Here is a 26,175-nt window from a genome sequence, read left to right on the forward strand (position 1 = left end):
CAAAGAGACATTTGCTTCAAACAACATCTTTAATTTCCATTACTTAATGAGCCTTCAAACTGGCCTTGGTACCTTCCTGTTTATTTAAAGCATGCATAAATATTAGTAATACAGCTGTGGATATATTTGCAAAAATTACATATTCAAACCAAGCATTAATGTTAACAGACAAGTAATTTAAACAGTCATAAAATTTCTTCTCTCAAATTTATTAGTACTAACCTGATCAAATGCTGGAAAAATGTAATCTGCAAACTGAATTTCTGCAATGGCTGTAGCACCTGTGACAGCAACTCCAATACCAAAGCCAACAATTCCTTGTTCACACAAGGGGGTGTTGAAAACTCTATCTTTACCTATAAAAAAAACACACAAAAAACCACATGCACAATTCCTTTAACACATCAGCTCTAGGTGGAAAACATAACCCCAGAAATATTCAAAGTTATAAGCAAGTCACCTGCAATTAAGTATACGGCTTTTTAGATGGGCTTTTTTAGGTGTAGGAACAATAAACATCCATTACAGGTAAAGACACTTTCACTTTAATTTATAACAGAGGAAGACAAGGAGAAACAAAATGAAAGATAAGAACAGTTTCCGTAACTTACAATGTTCTTCACACTTCAAGGAAAATAATTTGTTCTGATGTATATACAGATAAGCATGCATACCCCTCATGCTTATATGGGAGGAGTAAAGAATACTTATAAGCATTTTAAAAAGTTACAATGCAGAAAAGTATTGTTACTTCTTTTTTTTTTTTAGACAGTCAAAACTAACTGTCCATACTCAAAGGCAGATGGATCTACGAGAGCATCTGTATGAAAGTACACCGTCTCTTGCCCGCACTCCCCATAAGCAGTGCCCAGTCTTACCACTCTTCTTTCATAAGGTAAGGCTGCACTTACTAAAGAATTTGGTTTGCCTCCAAGGCAAGAGAAAAAGAAGCTGTTCCTGCTGTTGGAGGCACAAAACTGGAAATCAAATATTTCGGGCTTTGTGTCTTCCCTATGGGAGTGCAAAAGGTCATTTTAGCCCTGACATATTTCTGTGCCACAGTAATTTCAGATTCCAAATATGCATCAATCTAATAGATGGCTGAAGGCAAAATTGTTCAGTTCATGAAATTAAAAACAAGGAGGGGGAGGGAGATGAAACGCCACTACAATAACCTCTGTAAGACATATTTGCCAGCAGTACCACACTCCCTCAGCAGATCAACAGGAAAACCTAGTTATGCTAATAAATTTTCCCTTTAGAACATTGGGAAATAAACAGTAGGTTTCTATAGGAGTCTGTCATGCATGAATACGCCAAGACTTCAAACTGGATAGACAAAAGTGAGCACAGTGCACACCAATGGCCATGAAATAAATTAAGCAATAACTAAATAACCACCAAATAAATTACTAAAAAGAAAGACTAAACTAATCAATTAATAATTAGGAGAGTTGTTACTATGAAGACTCCTAATTTCAATAGCTGCAAGTTAAACTAGAGGAAGGGAAGCTAACAAAAGGTTTTAAAGGGATAAGAGCAGAACCATTGCCCACAGCTGTATTTACAATACAGTAAAGGGAGGCATGTTAATACATATCTTTCAAGTACGTCTTTCATCTTCACACACCACCCAGCACAGCACTGTCATTGCTTATACCCTGTCCATATGCTTCACCTGGTGTTTTGAATCTCATACTTCAAGGGTTACTTTGTTTTGGGTTGGTTTTTTGGTTTGGGGTTTTGTTTGTTTGTTGGGGGGGGGGGGGGGATTTTTTTTTTTTTTGATACATCAGTAATTAGGTTTTGGCTCTCCCTCTGCCTTCCTCTCTTCTCCCTCTACCAGGAACATGACTAAGACACCACTCACTTAAGGCAAGTGAAAAAAAAATGCCATCGAATGATACAACGTTGGTGGTGTCAGTGAGGCTACACAAGCCAACACAAGTCCAAAGGGCCACAACTGCAGGACACCCCACGATTTTGCATACAGGACAGAGGAGACATTTTCAACCACCTTAAAGATCGCCTTTTTGAGGGGAAGCACCATTTTCTCAAATTGGTCATTCCAAACTTCCGTGACTTCTACCCATTTCTTATAAATCAGTGTTTGAAACAAAAATCCTGGAGACTTACAGTACTTTTAAAATACATGCACATTGGGCTGCTTCTTGTTTAGAAACAAATTACCAAGAAACATTTTTAAATTCTTATGACTTACAAGTCCTGCTCTTGTCACTGGAGATAACAATGTTACCACTGCTAGCTCAGTAATTAACAGTGAATTCCAGATTAACAAAATTATTGCATAGCTTTTGAAAGAAAGTGGGGTTTTGTTGTCTGGATTTCAAACACACCCAGTATTACCCTGACCAGCTCTGAATCACAGTGAAGTACCTTGCAGATCAGAGAACATTTTACAAGTACAAAAACCTGCTAGCTCTCATTTCCAAGGTATATCAGCAAGCTGATCTCAGTAATTTCCAGATGTGGGTCATCTGTACTTTGTTTCATATCTCTTGGAAGAAAAATAATAATCTCTGCAGGTACTGTGCTTAAAAGTTGTTCAGACTGAAAATGGCATAGGAAGTGAGAATGGTAGTAACTTCATAGCGCTGCCATTTATTATTGCTGGGCATTTATTTTACCAGCGTGCTGCAGTAACACTACTAGTCTGCATATTTCCATTCTTTCTTTATTAGTACTACCAATGTGGCTGGCAATGTCACTACATAAAAACAGCCCCAGCCCTGAAAGATTTTCATTCCGAGTAGCAGAAAGACAGAATGCTCTGGGAAACCCAGAACTGGGGAAGATATTTATTGAAGATGTAACTTGTTTTTATTGTCTTCATAATTAAGTTATACTCACTTCTGACAGACGTCAATTGTGTCTTGGCTTTACTGCCAAGAATTAAAAGTCAGTTCAAAAAGCTTCACGCAGGGATCATCTCTTCCCTTAAGAGCTGACAAATGGGGGATATTTCAGTCACATCAGTACCATGCTTCTCCCATGCAGAATAAGAAACTTTGGCTTTCAGGGCTATTTAGTCCCACTTCTACAGAGTAAATAGATCAGTAAACTAATCCATAGGATGAAGAAGGAAAATAATGCCATGGAAAGATGAAAGAACTTCTATAACAAGGGGAATGCAAGATTATTTTTGAACCTAGAGAGCGTATACTGTGTAAATTGTTCTCATCCCTGAAGGACGGCTGCAATCTCAGTTCCCAAGCTATACAGCATCCTCTGGTGTGCTCCCTCCACTGACAGGCATCACAGTCAAGGAAAGAGAAGCACAAACCACCTACGCAAACGTGTAGTTGCCCCAGGCCTCACCACCATCTGTGAAGGTGGGGGAGCCCTGCTTCAGATGCAACCACAAGAGCTGTCCCTGTACCCATATCCATCTGTAACACTATAAACACATGGCAAACATCCCCTTCCCTCTTTTTTATTTAATCTAGGGTACCATGAATTAGACACCTTGTTTCCCTTCCCTTTCACTGATGCATTTAAATTTTTAATTTCATTTAAAACAACTGCTATTTTAATAAACTAAAAATGCACAAACATTACCAAGACATATTACACTTTCTTACTTCTTAAAAGTCCCTTGGCATATCAATGTATTTCACTTCACTTGCTTACGTGATATTTTGATATAGGACATAGCCAGCAAAGAAAACACTGAAAAAATAAGACTACAGAAAAGACTGAAGAAAAAAAAAGTTAAATTCACAGTAAATTTCAAAATATAGCATTTTCATATTGAAATCAAAATATTCCGTTGGCCTTTTTTTCCTTGTGAATTTCTATTCTATTTTTAACACATACCAATTTACTGAAATGCAGGTAGGTCTGCTTTAAAAACTCTACCACGTAGCCTACATAGACTAATGTCTGAGCAGAACAAAAAAACCCAGATTGTTGATAAGTGCCCAGAAGTCAGGTCATACTAAGCTTACCTAATCTTATTAACAGATTTTTCAGAGTATACTGAAATAGCCTAACACGTTGGTTCATAAATAATTTTATATCATCACACAAAAATTGATATGTATTTGAACAATCCTGTAAAATGAGCTTTTAACTAATAATTGATAAAAACTTCAAAATTAATTCTTTAATATCAATCTAGGGTAGGTGAATGAATTTAAAAGCATGTTAGATCCACCACAATAGTGTGCACTTCTATGATTCAAAATATAAAATACATCCTAATAAAACTGCTGAAATACCACTGAGATATTAAATCAGAGGCAGCATGCTGCTATCAATGGAATATGATGAAATAAATGAAGTGAGAATCAATAACAGCAAATGTGAAATACAACATGACTGCTATAACATGATCAGCTTGAAGCACCTGACTTGGACTTTCAGAACTAAAGGCATAATCCTGAAGTACTATGGCTTAAAACAGTAAACAAAGAGCCAAGTAACTGTCACTGAATGAGATTCATTACTCAGGAATGGTTTTGATTGTACATTTAAAACAATAATACTGATCCTTTAGAAGCAAAACCTAAAGCACTTTACTATTCATTAGATGGAAAAACAAGCCTTGGATAGAGTTTCAAGGGTTAGGGTTTTCTTTATAAAATCTAGCCCTTTAAGGCAAGAAGATATACACATCATTAGGATAAAACAAATGTATTCATTTCCCTGAACATTAAAAATTGTATGGCATGGTTTTAACCTCCTATTTCTATTGATACCATATGAAAATCATTACTAAAACTAACACAAAATATTCAAACACTGAACATTTAAAGGCATTAAGCCTATGGATTTTTATCTATTTTTATTTAACATTTTATTTTTTACATTTTTTTCAAAATGTGAAAAGGAAGTCAATTTTGATAAACAGCCATTCACATCATCCTTTGCAAACCACCCAAGTCAGGTCTCAGCTGAAATCTGACTGAAGCAGACAAATAATCCAGAGATACTTAGTCTTTCCATATTTCATTTCCATGTCAATGAAGAAACATTTCCTAAAATGTACTCTTCTCCTATTACTTGCATCAGCCACTCAGCTCAAAACAAGCTATCACAAACTCCAGGAGCTGACTTGTCACTCCAGGTGAAAGTAGTACCTCTATGTTATCTGAAACCTGGTGCGTCAGCCTCTGACTAAAGACATTATGCTGGTGTCCATTTCAATTAACCTGCCCGGCTTTACAAACATCCCTAGTTTCAGCCATCTGAACAGGTTGGTGCCCTTTTCCAAGTAGTGAGGGAAGCAATATGGCAAACAGGGCTATGTGAAAAAAGGATGATTCTTCTCATCTCTCCATCCCAATAACTCAGGAAGAAGATTAGATGCATGTTGAGCAAGTGAATAAATACACTAGAAGTGTTGCCTAACAAGGTAAATCTGAAAAGATTAAAAACATTAAGGAAAAAGTATTTGATTAAAAGAAATTTTTAAAAAATTACTTCATCCTCCCCTGATCTATTTTTACTTAAATAAAAAAAGATTGATCTTTGTGATTTTCAGAACAAAGAGTTAAGTACCCGACAAATGTTCAAATTACCACTGACCCTCTAAGGGGCAACAGCTTTAAGGCTGTCTTACAGTCATCTTCTCATCCTCCGAGAATAAAAAGTTTCATAGCAACCTAACAGAACATGTTTACAGACACATGTAGTTGATTATTGTGCATTAATGTTTTGGCCTGCTTCATCGTTATTTGTTCCAAGCTGTCAGGAAAAAAGTATTTCAGATTTCAGTATCTGCAATGAAACATGTTCCTGTCTTAATTTAACTGCAAAGATGAGATATTCAAACAATATCAAATCTCCTATAATATTAACACACCACCCAAGGCTCCAACTCTAAGTAATTTCACATCACTCTGTAAGAGCCTACATTGGCCGATGCGAGTGGTTTAAGGAGTTCTGCCGGTGATTTAGTCAAAGGAGGATGTTTTGTTTTAAGATACTTCTACATCACTTGTGTTAAAAAAGGCATCTTAAAAGATGTCAGTACTGAGTAGTATTAACAATGTACCTGGACAGAATTTTATTTGTCCCCATGATCTCATTAACTTCCATTTAAAACATCCGTTAGAAGTCAAATAGAAGAGTCCAACAAGCTAAATATATTCTGTCCTCAACTGCAACAATCAAGGATGCACATGGAGAAACAGAGGACCGGAGAGAAAAGGAAGTGTCAGCAGGTTAGCTTCTTTGCTACTCAGTGGGGACTTCATGTAGAAAATTCAAATAGAAATGACTGATTTCAAATTAGTCCTGCCTCTAAAGACCTGTTCTAATCCTAGAGTATCTAGGATTTTTCATAGATATACATCTACGTAAGTCTACTAATTCTACTCCTTAACATAATTTAAGACAATCTATCCAGCATTCAGACTTTCTTGGTCCCACAATCCCTTTTAAGCCCTGTTTTACAACTGGTGACACTTGTTATCTTCCATTTCTCTGATACTATGAGAGGGCAGGCATCACAGCTAGTGGTTTGGTAAATTCATACTCAGCTCTTTTAGAGTTCCTGGTTGAACACAAAACAGTTGTAGTAATTTCTTATTAATTTTAATCAATTTGTTGTACAACTACTTCTATTGACATCCTAATCGCAGCTCTTCAGCTTTAAGAAAGGGTGTGCAATGGGCACTCTTCCTCTATAGTGAATGCCGGTAAAAGCACATTAGCTTTCCAGGTGAATATACAAATTTCAAATCTACTTGTCCAAAGCAGGGCTCAGTTTCACAAGCACAGAGATGGTTTACCTCTCAATCTTGAATCCTTGCACACTAACATGCCGTGCCATTTTAAAGAGCTGCTTTTCCCAGAGCTGCCCATGTTAAAATAGATCATTTCACCTACCTAACAGATGAAAAGTAATTATATGAAAAGGATTTCATACGCAAGTAGCTCATAACTTCTTATGATGAATTTCACCTACTGTGTGTAGAATAATACAATTTACAGAATTGAGCTTTACCCCTCTTCTGTTCTTCCCCAATGCTGTACCCTACAGGAGTTGCACAGACTGGGCCAAGAACATTTGTGTGTGCCCAGACATTCACAGCAGGCTTCAAGGACTCAGCCAACTACATGGCAGCCAGGTCTCAGCCCCCATTTAAGTCACTGCGAGGTCTCAAGCATGATGAGTTGTGTTCATGAACACATATATCCACACACACAAATATCACTGTGTACACACAGCCTATGCTTTCAAAAGAATTTCAACATTTAATTACCCTGAATGAAAAAATCATTCAAATTTTGATTAATTAGCAAATATTGCCATTACTTTTTCCTTAAATATTCCAAAAAGTCACACAATGGCAATAAGACACGTAAATTAGTAAAAAAAATGTACTTCAGAAATCTGCGAGCGACCAAGAACAGGGTCAGAATAGAGATTTGCATGCACTAAACTAAATTAGCTGCTTCCTCTTCTGCTGCTGCAAAATCCACTATCACGCTCTACTCTGCAACAAGAGACTCGACTTCTTATTCTAGACAGAAGATTTAAAGGTCAAATGACAGATAAGTCTTTCTTACTTGGTTTCACTTGTTTACAGGAGTCTTATTTAAGCTCCATTGGAGAAGAAAAAAAAAAAAAATCACTTGCACAAAAAAAATGTGTACTTTTGAAGGACTAATCACCAAGTATTGCCCAAAGACAAGGACACCTGTTCTGACAGGTAACTGGTAAGAACAGGAATTCCTCACAAGCTTATCATTTATTCCACTGACATAACCAACACTTCTGAAGAGTACTTCAAGTAAATTGGACATTAAAAACAGATGAAGGGTAAGTTTTCCTTTGAAGTCTCCCCCAGTTACTAATTCCAAGGCATTCATACATTTGAATAGACATGAATATTTGAACTAGCAGTGTTCTCAACACATCATTCTCTTACTCAAGACGGTGATTTTTTTTTCCAAGAGCTCCATAGATCCAAACTGTACTTTCACCTCCTCTCCCCCAAGATTCCCTTAAGAGAAAAGCATGTTTATTGCTTTTTCATTTAATCCTCACTCTCAAAGACCCTAAACAATATCAGAGTCAGGAGAACTGCTGAAGTACAAAGAAAATGTTACCATGGATGGGGAGCAACCTCCTCAATTATCTACAAATACTTATAAATCTGTGCAGTTACTGAATTACAGGTTTGGAAGGAAAGGAAGCTTGCTTTCTAGTAAAACTTAGTAAATTCTTAAATTGTTGTTTAGAGCATGAACATAACATTAAGCATCTACCCAACTGTCAGTCTTATAGCCCTCTGGATGAAGGAGGACCCAGGAAAATCTATTTATAAACAGCTCTACCTTCCTAAATCAAATAGGGAAAACCTGCTTTTCTGGCCCTCTCCCTCACTTCAGATTTCCTGTCATTTGTGACAAAGTAGCATCCCACCAAAAGCTAAAGCATAAACATTAAAACATATTATCTAATGATCTCCCTTTCTCAGGGAAGAAATGGGAACAGGAGGGGTCAGGGGAGGTTAATGCAAAGCTCTGGCATAGCTTTGAATGCTGGTAAACTTGCATGTCATTTAATCCTTCCATGATAAAAAAGCAGCCAAGCAGTAGTATAAGCAGGGAGAAGTTCAGATTCTTTTCAGGTACACAGTGACAGGTGAAAGAACGACGCAAAAAGAAGGGAAACTGATTATATAAGAGGAAAAAACCTCACTATGACAGTAGCCAAATGCTGGTACAATCGGCCCAGAGAAGTTGTACAAGCTCCTTCCTTGGACATATTCAAAACTCACCTGGACGAGACCACAAACAACCTAAACTGGCTCTGTGTTGAGTACTGGTTTGGACCAGATGACCTTCAAGGTCTTTTCCTTCCAACCCTTATTATTTTATGATCCATTAACAGCCCCAAGCAGGGATACATGCTGACTGCCCAAACTTTTTAAGTCTGTACCTGTCCTGCTGATGGAAGCCTTTCATGACATTGATAAAATAGTACTGATTCAGCTCCACATTGTTAGAAAAATATTCAATAAGCAGCTCACATCAAAGTGGCAGATTTGCTCACCAGAATTTCTGTTTTACTGATGACTATGCAGGTAGCCCAGTCCACATCGAATTCCTTCTGATCATCTGGCTCACATACCCAGTTGTATCAGCCTAAAGAAAAAAAGCACGATGCCTAACTGCACCAAGGCATTCAAGTGTTCCTCCAGCTATGATTAATAACATTCCTTGCTCAACCACAAAAAATTTTGCTGTGTGAGAAGCACACTTGCAAAAAAGCATAACTGACTATAAAGTTAGATGTGCAAAGCTATACCAGATGACAGAACACTCACTTGCAAAAATACACTCTAAAATTGACATCTACCAAACACTTATATGCAGGTATAACCAAGGGATAATATATCAGCTTTATTTAAGCTGCTTAGGTCAGTTCCACGCATCTTCAGACTATGGGCAACATTACATTACATGACAAAAGATCCAAGAGGAAAATACACAACAGTTACCAAAGCTAAGTGTTGCAACATGTTAATGAAAATTCTGCTGTAATAGACTGGGTACACTATCTGGATGACAAACCAAGGAATAAGCAATACTGTGCCAAATACAAGGCACTGTCTCTTATACTCCTCAGTATCAGTAGTGTAGGAATACTTTATAGCAAATTTGAAAGCATGCTGATTCTACCCTAAATTGTGAAGCAACTATTCTCAACACAACAGCAAGGATTTAATACTGCTAAAGAAGTACTCAGGAACAAAGTGCTGAATGACCAGTGATCTGCAGTAATGAAAAACATTTTATGAATCTCACTTGTAACCATGTCTGGCCCTTGATAATGTAAAGCATGTTGTACTGGGTTTGGGTAGCAAGGTTTTGGTAGCGGGGAGGGGCTACAGGGGCAGATTCTGTGAGAAGCTGCTAGAAGCTTCCCCCATGTCCGACAGAGCCAATGCCAGCCGACTCCAGGATGGACCCGCCGCTGGCCAAGGCCGAGCCCATCAGTGATGGTGGTAGTGAGAACAGATTTAAGAAGGGGGGAAAAAAAAACCCTGCTCAGCAGGAACTGCAGCCAGAGAGAGGAGTGAGAAGATGTGAGAGCACCAGCCCTGCAGACCCCCAGGTCAGTGCAGAAGGAGGGGAGGAGATGCTCCAGGCACCAGAGCAGAGATTCCCCTGCAGCCCGTGGGGAAGACCACGGTGAGGCAGGCTGTCCCCCTGCAGTCCACGGAGGTCCACAGGGGAGCAGATCTTCACCTGCAGCCCGGCGAGAGAGGACCCCACGCTGGAGCAGGCTGCTGGCAGGACCTGTGGCCCCGTGGAGAGAGGAGCCCACGCTGGAGCAGGTTTTCTGGCAGGACTTGTGACCCCGCGGGGGACCCACACTGGAGCAGTCTGTGCCTGAAGGACTGCAGCCCGTGGGAAGGACCCACGCTGGAGAAGTTCGTGAAGAACTGCAGCCCGTGGGAAGGACCCATGCTGGAGAAGTTCATGGAGGACTGTCTCCCGTGGGTGGGACCCCACGCTGGAGCAGGGGAAGAGTGTGAGGAGTCCTGCCCCTGAGGAGGAAGGAGCGGCAGAGACGTGGTGAACTGACCCCAACCCCCATTCCCCATCCCCCAGCCCTGCTGGTGGGGAGGAGGTAGTGAAAAATTGGGAGTGAATTTCAGCCCGGGAAGAAGGGAGGGGTGTGGGGATATATATTTTCTCTCCCCTGTCCAGCTGAGGAGGGGAGTGATAGAGCAGCTTTGGTGGGCACCAGGTGTGCAGCCAGGGTCAACCCACCACACATGTGCATGAGAAAAATCAATAAATTGATCTATACTTGGTGCTTCCATACAAGTGTGAAAACTCCTTACCAGGTTTTGAGGATTTAATGTTTGTACAAATTAAAAAGAAAGGAGATCTTTTCTAATAAATGACTAGCACGTTACGTCAGCCTGGACACTGCAAGATGGCTCTGCATCAAGTTAAGTTAAAATTAACCTGCTCCTCAAAGTGGTTCTGTGGCAAAGCTGCTTAGACAATTGACTGGACTGGGGTGGTAGTCTTGACCTTTTTGACCCTTCTAGGCTTCTAGCAAATTATTTCCAAAAAAAACTCTTGAGTGTTTTAGTCCTTGTAATAAAGTCTGCAGCAGCTTCTTAAACTGAAGTGGTGATAATTACCACACTCTTATCACCAACCTCAGAGGCAGAAAAAACAGCAGACATACTAAATTAGTCACACTTGACAAGTACAAATGAAACAGAGGGCATACTGATTGCAGGACTAACCAAGGAAATTGAGAATCACTAAATTCCACCTGAGAGATAGTAAAGGCATAAAGACTGACATCTAAAACAAGGTACACGAACTGTGCTTGCAGACCTGGTATTAACACCAACCGCGAATACTAGTTATGCTCATCAATTCCATCTTGTGTCTTTAATACATAAAGTTTTATTCTCCTTGACACTATATTACTAAAATATTACTTTTAAATGTTTCACTTAAAGTATTTCCTGAAGTGGAAAATTCCATTTTTATTAAGTTCAGCAGCACATACTTTTTTGCCCAGCAGTATATCTTGAAATATCTTAAAAATTTGTTAGAACAGCTTTCTTAAGCTCTGTACTGAGTATCAAGTTCTGTATTAAAAGTATATCCCTTATCTTTCCCTCAAACAGGTTTGCAACATATGAAAAGAAACATAACGAATATTAGTAAGTCCCAAACAAATAAAATACTGTTTTCACACCAGGGACACTACCAGAACAATTATAAAAAAGAAACCAACCCCACAGCTACTCTGACACAGAATGATTTATATCACTATCCCACAGATTCAAACTATGTAAAAGGACATACTACACTGTATCAAGTTCTCAAATAACTTTTCTTTTTTTCCAACTGTAAATCTTAAAAAAAGAATTGGCTATTTAAGATGAAAATGAACAAAATGTACTATTGTGTAATGAGTCTGGAACACGTTCTCCAGATGTTACTGTTCAAAGACATTTATATAAATCAGAACAAAAGCCAGATCTTGCCAAACTGCTCTGAAGAACCAGGCAAGCAAGCTACAGAATTCTTCGCTTAAATCCATCCACAAAGAAACAAAGATAACCAAACTCCAGACTACTTAGGTTTTACTCAGTCTATACACAACAGCTAGTCATTTTTAACTCTGAATAAAATGGACTTAAGCTGAGGGTGGAACATGTCAAAAATTCTGAACTACTTCATTCTACCACATGCAATATGTTAGGAAGGACCAGCACCTACATAAAAGAGGAAGCAACAAGCTTGCAGTCTGCTTCTGAACCATCGAACTAACATTTTCTATCTATCTGTTCATACAATAAACCCCTAACACTTATTTCTTATGCTACTTTAGGCTGAGTTTTTCTCCTCCCTATAACAGCACATTCCCATGTTCCTAAAGCATGCAAAAGACCCCATGATTATTGATAAAAAACTCACAGAAAAACCTCAGAGTGTCTCCCCACCTGTTGAAGTAATACCCAACCACTAGTAACTTCTTGGAGGCAGAACACACTACCTTAATACACTGCCCCAACCAGCCTATCCACATTGTGTTCTTGTAGTTCTTGCCCTTGCACTGTAACGCTTGGCACCCCAAGAACAGATCCAGAACCTCCACTAACAGATCCCTGCTCCCTCACCAGTAACATGCTGTGAAGTCTTCACAATAAACAATTACTTGAGATCACTAACAAAAAAGATTTACAATATAAACATTTTAAAGTATTTTAGGGATTTTGGAGGCAAATTATTAGGGTTTTTGGTTTTGTTTTTTTTAAAACACACTCTATCTACCTCTATTAGCTCAGCTTCAAAAGGGTCTTCCATTATATCATGCCACTAAAAGCCATCAGGGCATTAAGCAATCTTTGCAAGCGTATCCAATCCTCCTTAGCCAAGAAACTTCCAAATACCATAACAACCTCGGGACAACCTTGTCTTCTCACCCATGTTTTCCCCCACAGGCATCTCACTTAAACACAGAACTTCCCTTCAGGAGTTTTCTACAGCTCAAGCTTATATAATAACACTGTGTTCAAGTAAATACTTTTCTTCACAGAATGACTACCACAGTTTTAGAAAGGCTGGTGTCCCCTGGGCATGGCAAGGTACAGCCATCTCCTGGCCAAATAAACAGAAACTACTAAATTATTTTACTGGACTATAAACAAATGACTCATTTACTGAGAATGAAGTGTTCCCTGAAAGCTCACACAGGTGTTTACACCTTAGACACAAGGTCTACAGAAAACAACCAGGGATTACAGGGGATCAGACATTGGAAATATCATTATTGCTGCAAGACAAGCTAGCATTATCATGAGATGTATCACCAGAAAGCTGTAAGCAACCAGGTTTTACTCAGTAAGACCCAGAGTAATGCGTCCAGTTTTGGATGGCCCGTATCCTTCAGATGCGGCAACCAGCATCTAGAGAAAACTGATCAATAAGAAAAAGCTTCAAATCATAAGAATAATCATGCACTGAGACTGTGTGTGTAGGGAAGCCAGGTAATCTCCATCACTGAAGGCTAAGAACAGTCTTTGCCAGCTGATCTGTCTCAAAACATACCCTGTGCTTCAGGGATCTAAATCTGTAAGGCAGGCAGAAAGCAGAGGAAAACAAATATGGAAATGATAAATAAAATCACTTTTAAAGCATCCAGCTGATTGCTAATGTGGCTAGGTCATCCTGACATAAGGATGTTATTTTCTTGCTATAACTGTGGTTTCATATGCAGTTCAGTCACTTGCTTTTTGATGTGTTTGAAATTTTCCACAGGGAAAATCTTTGATTCAACTCCCCCCACCCTCACAGGATTCAATACAAGTGTTATCTCTTCTCTTCCTTTTCTTCCGTAATTTTCCAAATCACAAGAAAATATCCTGGACCAACTGAACAGACACTAATTACTGTTTACAATCTGCTCCCCATCTATTTCACACTTTTTTTTTTTTAAATATGGTTTAGAAGAAAAAAAACCTACCAATTTTATCTATGCTTCTAGCTGCAACAAAATAATAAAGCACAGGAAGGATTATTTACAAAACAAGCCTACGTGCTTGAACAGAATATGGCAAGAAGAGAATTAAATTTCAAGTTACATGTGCGTACTTATTGCACCTTTTCTACTCTATGTGAGGAAATCTACATTAGCTATGAAAAATGATTAAGGAAGAAAAAAATTGAAGCTGCTTAGCCCTCGTTTACTACTGTCTGCATGTATGAATGTCTCTAGCCATGTATGTAATTCAGAATTACCTGAAAGGAAGTGACCTGAGACTGATTTTGTTTTACCCAACATATAGGAGTGACACACAGTTGTTCCTACTGAGTTTCGTTTTATCAGGCGTCCACGCAGAAAAGAAGCAATTACCGGCTGCAGAGCAGTACAATTCAAAAGGACTTAGGGACTAAAGCATGCCACAAACTGACAGCCAACACCACACTGCTAATAAGGCAGCAAACATCACTCCAGAACATATTAGCAATGTTACACAGAAACCTTATGAAAAGCATTTTGTTCTAATTGACTTTGCATGAGAGTACCATAAGCTGCTGTGGGCAGTACACCTCTGTAAGCACTGACAAACAAAAAGAGGAAGAGAGCAGTAAAAGAGACCAAACAGAACAGCTAAAAGAAACCAGAACAGACAAAAATAAAAGCCATGAGTGAAAGACCCTCCAACCAGTGATGGGACATTAATCCAGAAAGGAGGAAACCTATCTTCCTCTTGTTCACTCTGCTATCACACCAAGGATCCCAAACAGCAACAAATGAATCACATGAGCAAAAGACAAATTCATTCCAAAACATTCCAAAAGAACAACTGCTGACAAAATCATTTCTCCTGCATCTCCACAGAGATCAGCTTTGATACCTCAGTCAACAATTCTGAGAGTAAGTTCAGAACTCCTGAGGGACAGAACTGAGGCCAAGTCTCTTCTACCCTGGGCAAGCACTCACTTCTGGTGGGAGACACCACAGTGGCATCCTCCAGGAACTGAGAGAATCTTTGAAATAAAAATTCCCATCCAAAGTATTCACATTCTGCCCATACTTCCAAATAGTTGCAAGTGAACTAAAATGGCATTGTTCAAGGATTCCCTACTGAAAACTGAAACAACTCATTTACACTGCTCTTTCAGTCCAAAAATAATTTCCAATAGCTCAAAAACTTTGAAGGTAATCTAATCAGGCATCCAAATACTAGGAATCTAACTTAAGCAGTCACCTAGACCCCCTTGGTGACAAACAGAAAGACATGCCATGAAAGAGAAGTGCAGGCTGTGGTGTGATAGAGGATCAAGTGCACCCTCAGTAAGTTTGCAGACAACACCAAGTGGGATGGAAGTGTTTATCTTCTTGAGGGTAGGGAGGCTCTACAGAGGGATCTGGACAGGCTGGGTCGATGGGCCGAGGCCAATTGTATGAGGTTCAACAAGGCCGAGTGCGGGTCCTGCACTTCGGTCACAGCAACCCCGTGCAGCGCTGCAGGCTTGGGGAAGAGGGGCTGGAAAAGGACCTGGGGGTGCTGGCTGACAGCCGGCTGAGTATGAGCCAGCAGTGTGCCCGGGTGGCCAAGAAGGCCAACGGCATCCTGGCCTGTATCAGAAACAGTGTGGCCAGCAGGAACAGGGAGGTGATTGTTCCCCTGTACTGGGCACTGGTGAGGCCGCACCTCGAGTCCTGTGTTCAGTTTTGGGCCCCTCACTACAGGAAAGACATGGAGGGGCTGGAGCGTGTCCAGAGAAGGGCAACCAAGCTGGTGAGGGGTCTGGGGCACAAGTCTTATGAGGAGCGGCTGAGGGATCTGGGATTGTTCAGTCTAGAAAAGAGGAGGCTGAGGGGAGACCTTATCGCTCTCTACAACTACCTGAAAGGAGGGTGTAGTGAGGTGGGTGCTGGTCTCTTCTATCAAGTAACTAGTGATAGGATGAGAGGAAACGGCCTCAAGTTGCACCAGGGGAGGTTTAGATTGGATATTAGGAAAAATTTCTTCACCAAAAGGGTTGTCAAACACTGGAACAGGCTGCCCAGGGAAGTGGTGGAGTCACCATCCCTGGAGGTATTTCAAAGACGTGTAGATGTGGTGCTTAGGGACATGGTTTAGTGGTGGACTTGGTAGTGTTAGGTTAACAGTTGGACTCGATGATCTTAAGGGTCTATTTCAACCTAAACAATTCTATGATCATAGTTAGTCTCAAAAGCACAAATTACCTGCTAGAATTGATACGGAACCAGGAGGAAACCTGAACTACTTGCTTATATTAGATCCAGCTTTTAAATGGTGCATTTGCCAAGATGAATCCTACACACATAATATTTAGACTAAAACTTCCCTTACTAAGGATCACATTTTTTCCAATTTCACATTAAAAAAAAAAAAAAAAATCTATGTTGGGTACCAACACATGGATTCACTGCATCCATACCTGAATCACACCTGGCTTTGCAGAAGACTGACGATACTACTAGACTCCTTTCTAATTTCTTTAAAAACTTCTTCTAAAAATATCACAGAATCACAGAAGTGATTCTTTGAACTTTTAAAATCCTCTAATAACTATCTCTCTCCTACCCGAATTCACCATTCACAGAAAGTTCCATCTTACAAGTACTGGTCTAATGCTCCTTCCTTGCCTCACACAACTCCAGAAACGTATTTTCTCTTCCCAACATCATTCTTTCATTCGAGCATTGATCAAACACAACTACACTTAACCTGCTGGCTCCTGAAGCCGCTGTGACCCTCTGCAAGTTGGTCATCAGGACAAAGAGATTTTTCACGTTTTCACCTGCTGACCACCTTTCTTCCAACTCCCTTAACCTCTGCTAAGTGGATAATTCAAGACTACTTTCAGAGGACTACACTCAAAATTATTTTTTTACTCCAGTTTTTCAGATACATTAACAGGAACATGAAAAGCTTTAATGAGCTCTAATTAGATATACCAAGGAAAGCAACCCCTAAAATGAACTGCAATCTACTTAGTTAAGGAGACATAAGGCTCAAACCCTACTCCTGTTCTAAAGGGAAACTGCTAGTTCCCTGGCTATCCAAACTTGCATGAAATCTTCGCAACAAGAAAAACTAAATTCTGGTCTTTCATGTTTCTTTACTAGGTCAACTTTCCTCTCCATAGCGTAAACTTTTTGGCAAGCATAATAACTTCACAGCTTTCAAGTGAAACATAACTTCACTGAAACATATTATCCAAACACATACATACAACTGCGTGCATCTCATTTGTGCGAAACATCTGCATGTAACAGATAAGACCTACAAACAGCTCTAGTACAGGAAAGCCTGTACACAAATATTTTTTTAGCATAGAGACATGAACTACTGAAGATGTATATTACTTTTTGAGACGACAACAAACACGGGCAATAACTTGATCTAAGATTCCAAATTTTTAAATGTATTCAATTCCTCCAATTCTTCTGGGTTTGGTTTCTACCACCTACCCAAATCTCATCTATAAAAGTGAGCACATAAACCAGAAAACCTCAGTCTCCCCAAAGCACTGCTATGGGGAAAGACCTGCCAAGCCAATCTTATTGCTGTTGGATTCTCAGAGTTCTGAGCAAGGACTGATCCTATTCCACATTCTCAGAATATCAAACTTCGAAATAATCGGGAGGCTCTTGATCCTTACCCTCACTAAGGATAGACTTCTAACATGGCAGTAAGTGCACATTAGAGCCTCCCTTCAAGTGTAGACCAGAATGGTATTAAAGACAAATCTCTACTGAGGCCGATGACTACGCAGAGGCACTTCTAGATAAGGAAGCCCTCAAGCTGTAAGTGTTTGGAGGACAGCAGAAAGAGTATTCAAGAAAAGTATTACATAGACACTTCACTTCCCCTGTTTATACAACCTCAAAATCTTCACTTTTAGCCACAGTAGGCTAGATGGGTCTTTTTTTGGAGTTACCAGAAAAAACAAGCCTGCTCTGGCATTCTTCTGAGTAGCCTTCCTTGTCAATCACTGTTTCTGCTATTCTTGTTTCTCAGTCTTTACTTCTGTCCACCTTCTCCATTTTTACCTTATCCTCCGTTTTTCCTCCCATTTCTTTACCGCCTGTCATCTAATCCCTACCTCTGATCTCTATATTTTTGTCATGTGGATGAGTCTGATCTTTACATGCTGCAACTTTATTTCACACTTCAGGCAGAGCAATAGGACACATGTATCCACACTCAAGACCACTGTTTCAAATCCATCTGCAGACTGAAAGACAAATGTACAGCTATTTCATTCAGATAACATTTTCTTCATGTCGTGGTTTAACCCCAGCCAGCAACTAAACACCACGCAGCCGCTCACTCACTCCCCCCCACTCAGTGGGATGGGGGAGAAAATCGGGAAAAGAAGCAAAACCCGTGGGTTGAGATAAGAACGGTTTAATAGAACAGAAAAGAAGAAACTAATAATGATAATGATAACACTAATAAAATGACAACAGCAATAATGAAAGGATTGGAATGTACAAATGATGCGCAGTGCAATTGCTCACCACCCGCCGACCGACACCCAGCCAGTCCCGGAGCGGTGAATCCCTGCCCCCCCCCACTTCCCCGTTCCTAAACTGGATGGGACGTCACATGGTATGGAATACACCGTTGGCCAGTTTGGGTCAGGTGCCCTGGCTGTGTCCTGTGCCAACTTCTTGTGCCCCTCCAGCTTTCTCACTGGCTGGGCATGAGAAGCTGAAAAATCCTTGACATTAGTCTAAACACTACTGAGCAACAACTGAAAACATCAGTGTTATCAACATTCTTCACATACTGAACTCAAAACATAGCACTGTACCAGCTACTAGGAAGACAGTTAACTCTATCCCAGCTGAAACCAGGACACTTCAAAAGACTGAAATTAATACATACTTCCCTTTTAAAAAAATAAAAGTAAAAAATGTTTGCACACATTACCTAGGCTACAAAAATACAGTAGGCAAGGAAGCAGACTATCAATCATGCAATTTACATCTTTGCTCTAGAGACAGGAAACATCTCAAGACAGGACTATGGAACAGCAGACATTCATTACTTCAATAAAGATACTCTACAGGTTAGAGTATGCAACATCTGCAAAATGGTGACAACTGAAAACCTGGCAGGGGGTGATGGGGAAGGATACAAGAAATAAAACAAGAATATGCCCTTCCAGTGTGCAAGACAGGAAGGAGGGGACAAAGGAAAAAATTGTACAAGATTTACTTCCCTTCCCTTATCTGAAAGGAACTTTCCACATAAAAAAATTCAGGGATTCTACTCATTTTCAGGAAGCAGGATTTTACAGCAACAGATTTCTAAGCATTCAGTTCCTGCAAAACACACTAACACCAATAGAAGGATCATGAGCAACAAAGCAATGCCAGAAAACTAGAACCGCTTATTTTAGATGTTGATATAAGATGTATATGAACAAATATACTATCCTGAGTCATAGCTATCGTGGAAAAGAAACTTCCACATAATGACTTGTTTACATATGATTCCTCAATTAAACATTTTCAAACAAAACTCTTTGTAGCATGTAAAAAATTCATCCAATCAAAAATTAGGATTTATTTCCTTACAAAGTCAATAAGTTTGACTTCTTTCACTTATTACTATAGGCCTCTAGCTGTGTTTATATTACATTACACTCAGGCTTAAACAGCTTTCCTGGCAAAAAAGAGATTTTTAGATTTCATGACAGATTTATTCTAAAAGCAAATTTCTTCTCTATCTCTCCAGAGAGACTTCAGTAACAGTCTGGATAGCGAGCAACATCTGTATAGTACTACTACTGAGTATTAATATACTAAATTCTCCCTACTATAATATTAGGTGATACTTAGACCTTGACCTCTATAAAAGTGCTTAAAAAGGAGCTAGCATTTGTATCAGAATAACTACTTATAGGCATAGACTGCCACCTAGTGATTTTGATTAGCTACAGGAGGAAAAAAAGAAAAAAAACATAAAAAACCACAAAGCACAAACGCATACCTCTTTCAGGAGAGGAGAAAAAAAAACCCATTCGTTCCATCATATTTTACATCAACATATAGAAACAACCTCGTATTATACCACTTGTATCTCCAATTATTATGTTGATGGTAAATTCAGGCGGGGAACAGGGGAAGAAGAGTCAGTAAGTGTATATAGTCTTCCTTGTACAGGTAAGATCCATAAGGTTGCTTGTTCATCAGTTCTGTCTGGAATTCCTCCTTATTTTACATGGACTCTAGCTTTAGCATAAAACAAGCACTGCATCCAGAACTTACTTAATCTCCAAGACAAAACTGACAGCCACCTACACCCCTCTTGAAATTTTGGATTCCTTCAATTTTTGCACTTTCAGCCTTTCCTGGTTCTCCTCAGCATTGTAACTATATTTTCAATATGTACTCTAATTCATCTTTGCTATTCCCTCTCCAGCCACTGCCTGTTTTCTACAGAATTTCACTATTAGTAAAAAAAGAAGCCAAAAGTTACCTGTGTCATCTTACCTGCCTTACAAAGTTGAATTATCATTATGTGAATGACTTTTAAGTTCACCTTTTATCTGTAGACATCTCTTTGTGTCCAAACTTGTATTCATGATATTGACTCCATTTACTTATGGGTATCTCATCAGCAGCACAAAGAACTCTTACTTATTTTTCCTGTCATGCCTTCTCCACTACCTTCTCTCTCAATCACTATCAACATCTCCAGTTCACTTCTCACCTAGACCATAAACTCAGAATCTGCAAGACAAAGGGATCTTAGGAAGATCTTTCTATAATGAATCTGTAAGGCAAACCTTTTTTTTTTTTTTTAGGTAGGAAAACAGCAAAAAGCTTTTCAGATTTCACTTCCTCTTCCAGCTAACACACTTTTCCTCTAACAAATACAATCTTTGCAATGCTCTGAATAAGTGTGAAGAGATAGTTTCCTACCTTGTCAATTTGATCTCACCAGCACTTTATGTACTGTAAGAGACTGAATTGTTATCTCGAACCGTTTGCCTCAAAGATTGTTAGGTGCGAGGGACTGGGCTGTCATCTCAAGGAACTGTGAACTGCTTATCTCGAGCCCTTTGTCTCCAAGATGGCCTGTTTAAGCAGGACACTCCTCTGTCCATAAGGACAATTACCAGGCCATTGAGGCATCCAGGGGAGGAAATGGGCTGGAGCTGATAACATACTGGTTTCTGGTGTCGATCATGCAGAAGGTCATGTGATAGACGAAACCTGCAGCGCATGACATCATTGAAATCTGCCCTATAAAAACCTGTAGAGACAAGCCGTGGGGCTTTTTTTTTCACCACCAAAGAATTGAAGGTTGAGGACCAACAGGACGCCGCTGGATCCGTGGTGGTGACCATCCTCACAACTCCCACCACCGACTGCTTGCCTGAGGACCAACGGGACGCCGCTGGATCCATGGTGGTGACTACCCTAGCAATCCTACCCTGACTGCTTGCTTAATTTCTACCTTTTCTTCCATTCTATCCTATCGCCACTATTTTCCACTTTTGATACTTTTGATAATAAAAGCTCTTTTAAGTATACTGCATTTGACCTCGTCTGTGTCTTAATCTCGCTCTTGGGATCATATCAAAACCTTCCCCAACATTGGATCGGGACACGTACCCACACATTTTATTTTACAATCACATGAAACAAGAGCACTACTTAGTTTTTCCTCATCAAATCTATCCTTTTATTCACCATAAAGAGGTGAGCACCCTTTCTGATCAAATGGCAATACTAGCTTTCATTAGCCCTTGTTCAATGTTCATAGAGGTACTTCCACAATTTCTCATGTTGCCTCTCACGCTTTAAAGGAGTTCTTTTCAAATATTCCCAAAGTCATGTTATATCTTCCTCAAAAATATCATTAAAATCTGTTGTACAGTCATAAAATAAATCTGATACTAGCTAGGCTGCTGATGTGCTGTGACTGTTGCTTCTCATACTGACTAGAACTGTGTGAATAGTTCCTTGCGCTCCCTGAACAGTACCCATCTCAACAGTACCCCTGCGCTCTGGGGCAGGGGCTATCACAGAGTCTTTGAACAGCACCGACACTTCTGAATATATCATCAGTAAAACACTACAACAAGAATGAAATAATATCTTTCCTTCATTCCAATATTATATGACTTTCTTACATCGAAGAAAACCAACAAATAACCCTCAAAGCAACACTCTAACAATATAAAGTTTGTTCCTTTTGTCTTTTAAACTGGAGATGTTCACTAAAAAACAAAAGGTTGCTTACGGAGCCATCTACTCCTGTTGCTTATTTCACAAATGAAGCCTTCTGTTGCCCATGTTTCCAGCAACTGACTGCTGTTTCAGAGGCTTCGTTTTCACATGAAGTCTAGTAAACAGACTTAACATATCACACCAGTTACAGAACTCTAACTCAACCTCAACATGCAGCACTAAAAATCATTGCTAATAAAAGTCCTATCCAAACTATTTGAACATTAACATATAAACCAGACCGTGAGAAAACATCCACAGAATAATTAAAGCAGAGAAACAAGACAACAAAATATGGTTATGTTTCTAAAACTTCTTAAAGTATAGTCTTCCTCATGTTCCTTTATCTGGTTCACTCCAAAAAAGTAGATCTTGGTGAACTCCAAGATGGCAGTAACTCATCTCCTCCAGATGAGGAAAATTAAATAGATTTAATCACTGGCTGCTAGCAATCCCAGTCATCTTTGTGCCTTGAAGAAAGTAAGCTGCTGAAACTTAACATTCAATAACCTCTTCTTCTGTTTAATAGCCCAGTGGGGGAGACAGCGACTGCCAAATTAAAAGCTATCAGGTTACTGTATCCACAAGCAGTTTCCAAGACCTGTAAACTGCTATGTACTAGCCATCGTGCCATATGTGAAACATTGATTTTTTTTATTATTTTTTTTAGCGTTCCAGTAACAGTATTTCTCGCAGCAAAATGGGTACTTAATGAAACCACACCAAATGGATAACCAAAGAAGAAACTTAATTGGAAGAACAGTGAAGGACTTTGAAAAATCCTCTAGATTTGCCAACCAGGTATCACTAACTAGGTGGTTAAATTCTATCCATCAAGAACGATGAACATGACACTTAGATGCTTGTGCAACAACATATGGTCTGAAAGAAAGATGGGGCAAAGAAAAAGACTTTTAGAAGCCACTGATACTCAGCTGTAGGAGACTGTCGCCCAGAAATAGTGGAATTAAGTTTCTCCCAAAATGAACACAATATACAGATTAATTTAAATCACAGATCACACAAGAACTTTTTAAAAGCTCCTGCAAGTTTTAAAGAAATTGCCTATTTAAAACTTAATTAAAAAATAAGTTTGCAACAAAGTTAAAAAGCTCCTGCAAGTGACTATTTTTCCTCTTCCACTGAACTCACCTCAACTGTCTGAGGCATGAGATGATTAAGTACCATCTTATTTCCCATGTACTTTTGCAAACCTGTTCTTCCTATCTAGTGATAAAGGCTACTTCTAAGATTCTTCGAGACAAAGGTTGTACCATCTCTCTGAATGCCTTCACATGAGTCTCCCAAACAAGTAAATCAATCACATTCTAGATGAAGCACAAGCATAGTTGTAACACATCATTTCTATATTGGCTTTTCAGGCCATGCTAGAAATTACTCTATTTAACAAAGCATTTAAATCCTTTTTAATGTAATTCCTTCACAGTTCTTGACAGATAGGATGAAAAAGCATCACCATGTATTGTTGCCAAGAGGCATTAACTTGATTACAGTAATTAAATGGGGCCATGATGATGAATATCTGGTCCAGTTGCAGTTTAAAAAAAAAATGAAGTTACATTGATAAAGTTAGTTGAAGAAATAGAAGACTCCTGAAACTATGTCAGCAAGTTTCAAAAGCTTTGAAAGTTTACATAAATGGTAACTAATTCAAAATTCTTTCTATTTTCAAGGACAGAAAGGAAAACAGAAGTCCATTTACAAGGCTTCTCTCCCACATATTCTTCTCTTCTCCCACAAACCACAGAGGGCTACAAAACAACAGAAATGCTAATATGAAAGTAATGTCAGATTTAAAAGTTAACTTACCATATTTGTCTCGCAAGCCAACTGTACACCTGAAGACTCCACCAAAGGCCACATCTTCACCAAATATTACTGAAAAATAAGAACAGTAGAGGAGGCTAATGTTACTCCAATGTATCTTATTTTTAATGAACGTGTTTCAAAGGTTTTTTATACGAGACACTAACGTAAGTAGCACCTAACATTTCATTTTACTTCAAGATTTATCTAGACCTAAGCATTTCTCATGCACAGCCTAACTGTACCATATAAAGAACAAAGGTTAATGAGGAATCATCTCAGAACAGAATTCATGAAACCGACTCATCTATGCTTTCATTAAATTATCTATTTATTTTTCTGAAATATTCTATAATATCACAACATCTAAATCTAAATGAATAAAAGCAATTCCAAGAAACAATTATATTCAGTCACTAAAGAGTCACTGAAGTTATGTGTTCTGCTTCAACCAGTAACCATTTGCATTCTTCATCCACAGATTTCAGTAAAGGTAGTGTTTTGAAAAATGTCAAATTGAAGTTTTCTTCAAAATATCAATCCAACATGAAATTTCAAGCCTTCTCCACACATACTAGCCAGATACCTGAAGAGTGAATTCAGAGGAAGTCCTCTACAGAAAAGATGGATATCTAATAACCAGGACAACGCTCAGTGTTCAACACTACTATCCTCATAGTGTGGGTGATGTAGCCAATAAAGTTTTATCACTAAAAGTAATTGCCTTTAAAATTTAGATTCATATCAACTAATCTGGAGGGTTTTTTATTTGAATTTATGGAATGGTGATGTCTAATTTTTCTTAAAACAGTTTTGTTATTTAAATCACATTATTGCCCATTTCAATTTTTTCAAGCATGTAAGAGATGTGCAGCAGTATCACCAATAGCAGCTTGCATGAACTGGGGTCAGTTGTGATAATTCCCAAACTCCTCAATACTCTCCATATTCTAAAGGATACAAAATAATAAGTTAACCTCCTTGCCTTTCAAATATTATTTTTATTTAAATAAAATACATTTCTGATTGGAAGCACTAAAATGGATTAACACACTTCTGACAATTGTATTAATGGCACTACTTAAAGAAAAATAACTTGTATAATGATGTAAAACCAACGTAGTCATGGAATATATGATTGAAGTATGTCCCCTGGTCACCTCTCTAATTCATTTTTAATACTAACTTGTTTGGGTTTTTTATGTACTCTGAATCTTTGTAAGGCCTTTCCATCACCATATAGCTACTCACTTTTGAGCAGCTGGCATAAAAAAAAAAAAAATCCCATTTAATGCTGGTATCAGCAAACTTGTGTGGATTTACTCATTCTGTTCAGCCACTGAAAATATTTTCCTGGACAGATTCTAATTCTCATCAACACAAGTATGAGGATTTCCACTACTTAAACAACAGTTGCTCAATTCCCACACAACTAAAAACATATGAAGGACATGCTTTCTATTGCAAGAAGTACTAATTAATTCAGTAAGTAGGGTATTACTGACAACTCACATGTCTTGACTATAGAACTTCAACATGGTCTTGCAAAGGGCTTTGGAAAGATCCAGCCTTGCAAAGCTCAGGAGCAAGACTGGAACCTTAGAGGGACTGAAAGGCTGAAGATTAAATATGAGTTTAGGTCCCTGCTGGACTAACATTCTACTTACTTTTATATGGCTGATTCTACAGAAATGGTCCTAAAAATCTGTTCTTGGCACTAATTTACCCTCAGTTGTCCAAGTTTAATTTAAAAAAGGTGATTATAACACAGCTGTAGATTGACAGGGAATGTATATGGGCATAGTACTGGACAGACAACGTGGAATTTGTCCTAACAGATTAGACGATTAGTCAGACTGCATGTTGAGCAGTGGTTCAAGCAGTGCCTTGCTAACACACTAAAAAGAAAAACCAAAATCACACAAGATCATACAGCTTTTGCAGCTGTGTTCATGACATTAAACATCTCTTTCAGATACCTGGCCATCATCACACCTTTGTTACAACAACAGAAGTAATAGACTTCCTGTTATGTATAAGGAATTAAAAGTGGAGTAAATAGTTTTGTGCAAAAGAGTTTAGGATAACTCTTT

At 38.8% G+C, this 26,175-nt stretch overlaps 1 protein-coding gene across 1 annotated transcript in view; it reads right to left on the reverse strand.

Annotated features, from left to right (window-relative positions):
• Window positions 1-26,175, reverse strand: part of BCKDHB (branched chain keto acid dehydrogenase E1 subunit beta) — a 135,221-nt gene that overhangs the window by 105,580 nt on the left and 3,466 nt on the right. The window contains 2 exon segments of the mRNA XM_052781651.1: window positions 223-356; window positions 24,086-24,154. Of these exon segments, the coding sequence (XP_052637611.1) occupies window positions 223-356; window positions 24,086-24,154 (203 nt within the window).

This window comes from Harpia harpyja, chromosome 3 (assembly GCF_026419915.1).
Source record: "Harpia harpyja isolate bHarHar1 chromosome 3, bHarHar1 primary haplotype, whole genome shotgun sequence".
NCBI classification, from domain to species: domain Eukaryota; kingdom Metazoa; phylum Chordata; class Aves; order Accipitriformes; family Accipitridae; genus Harpia; species Harpia harpyja.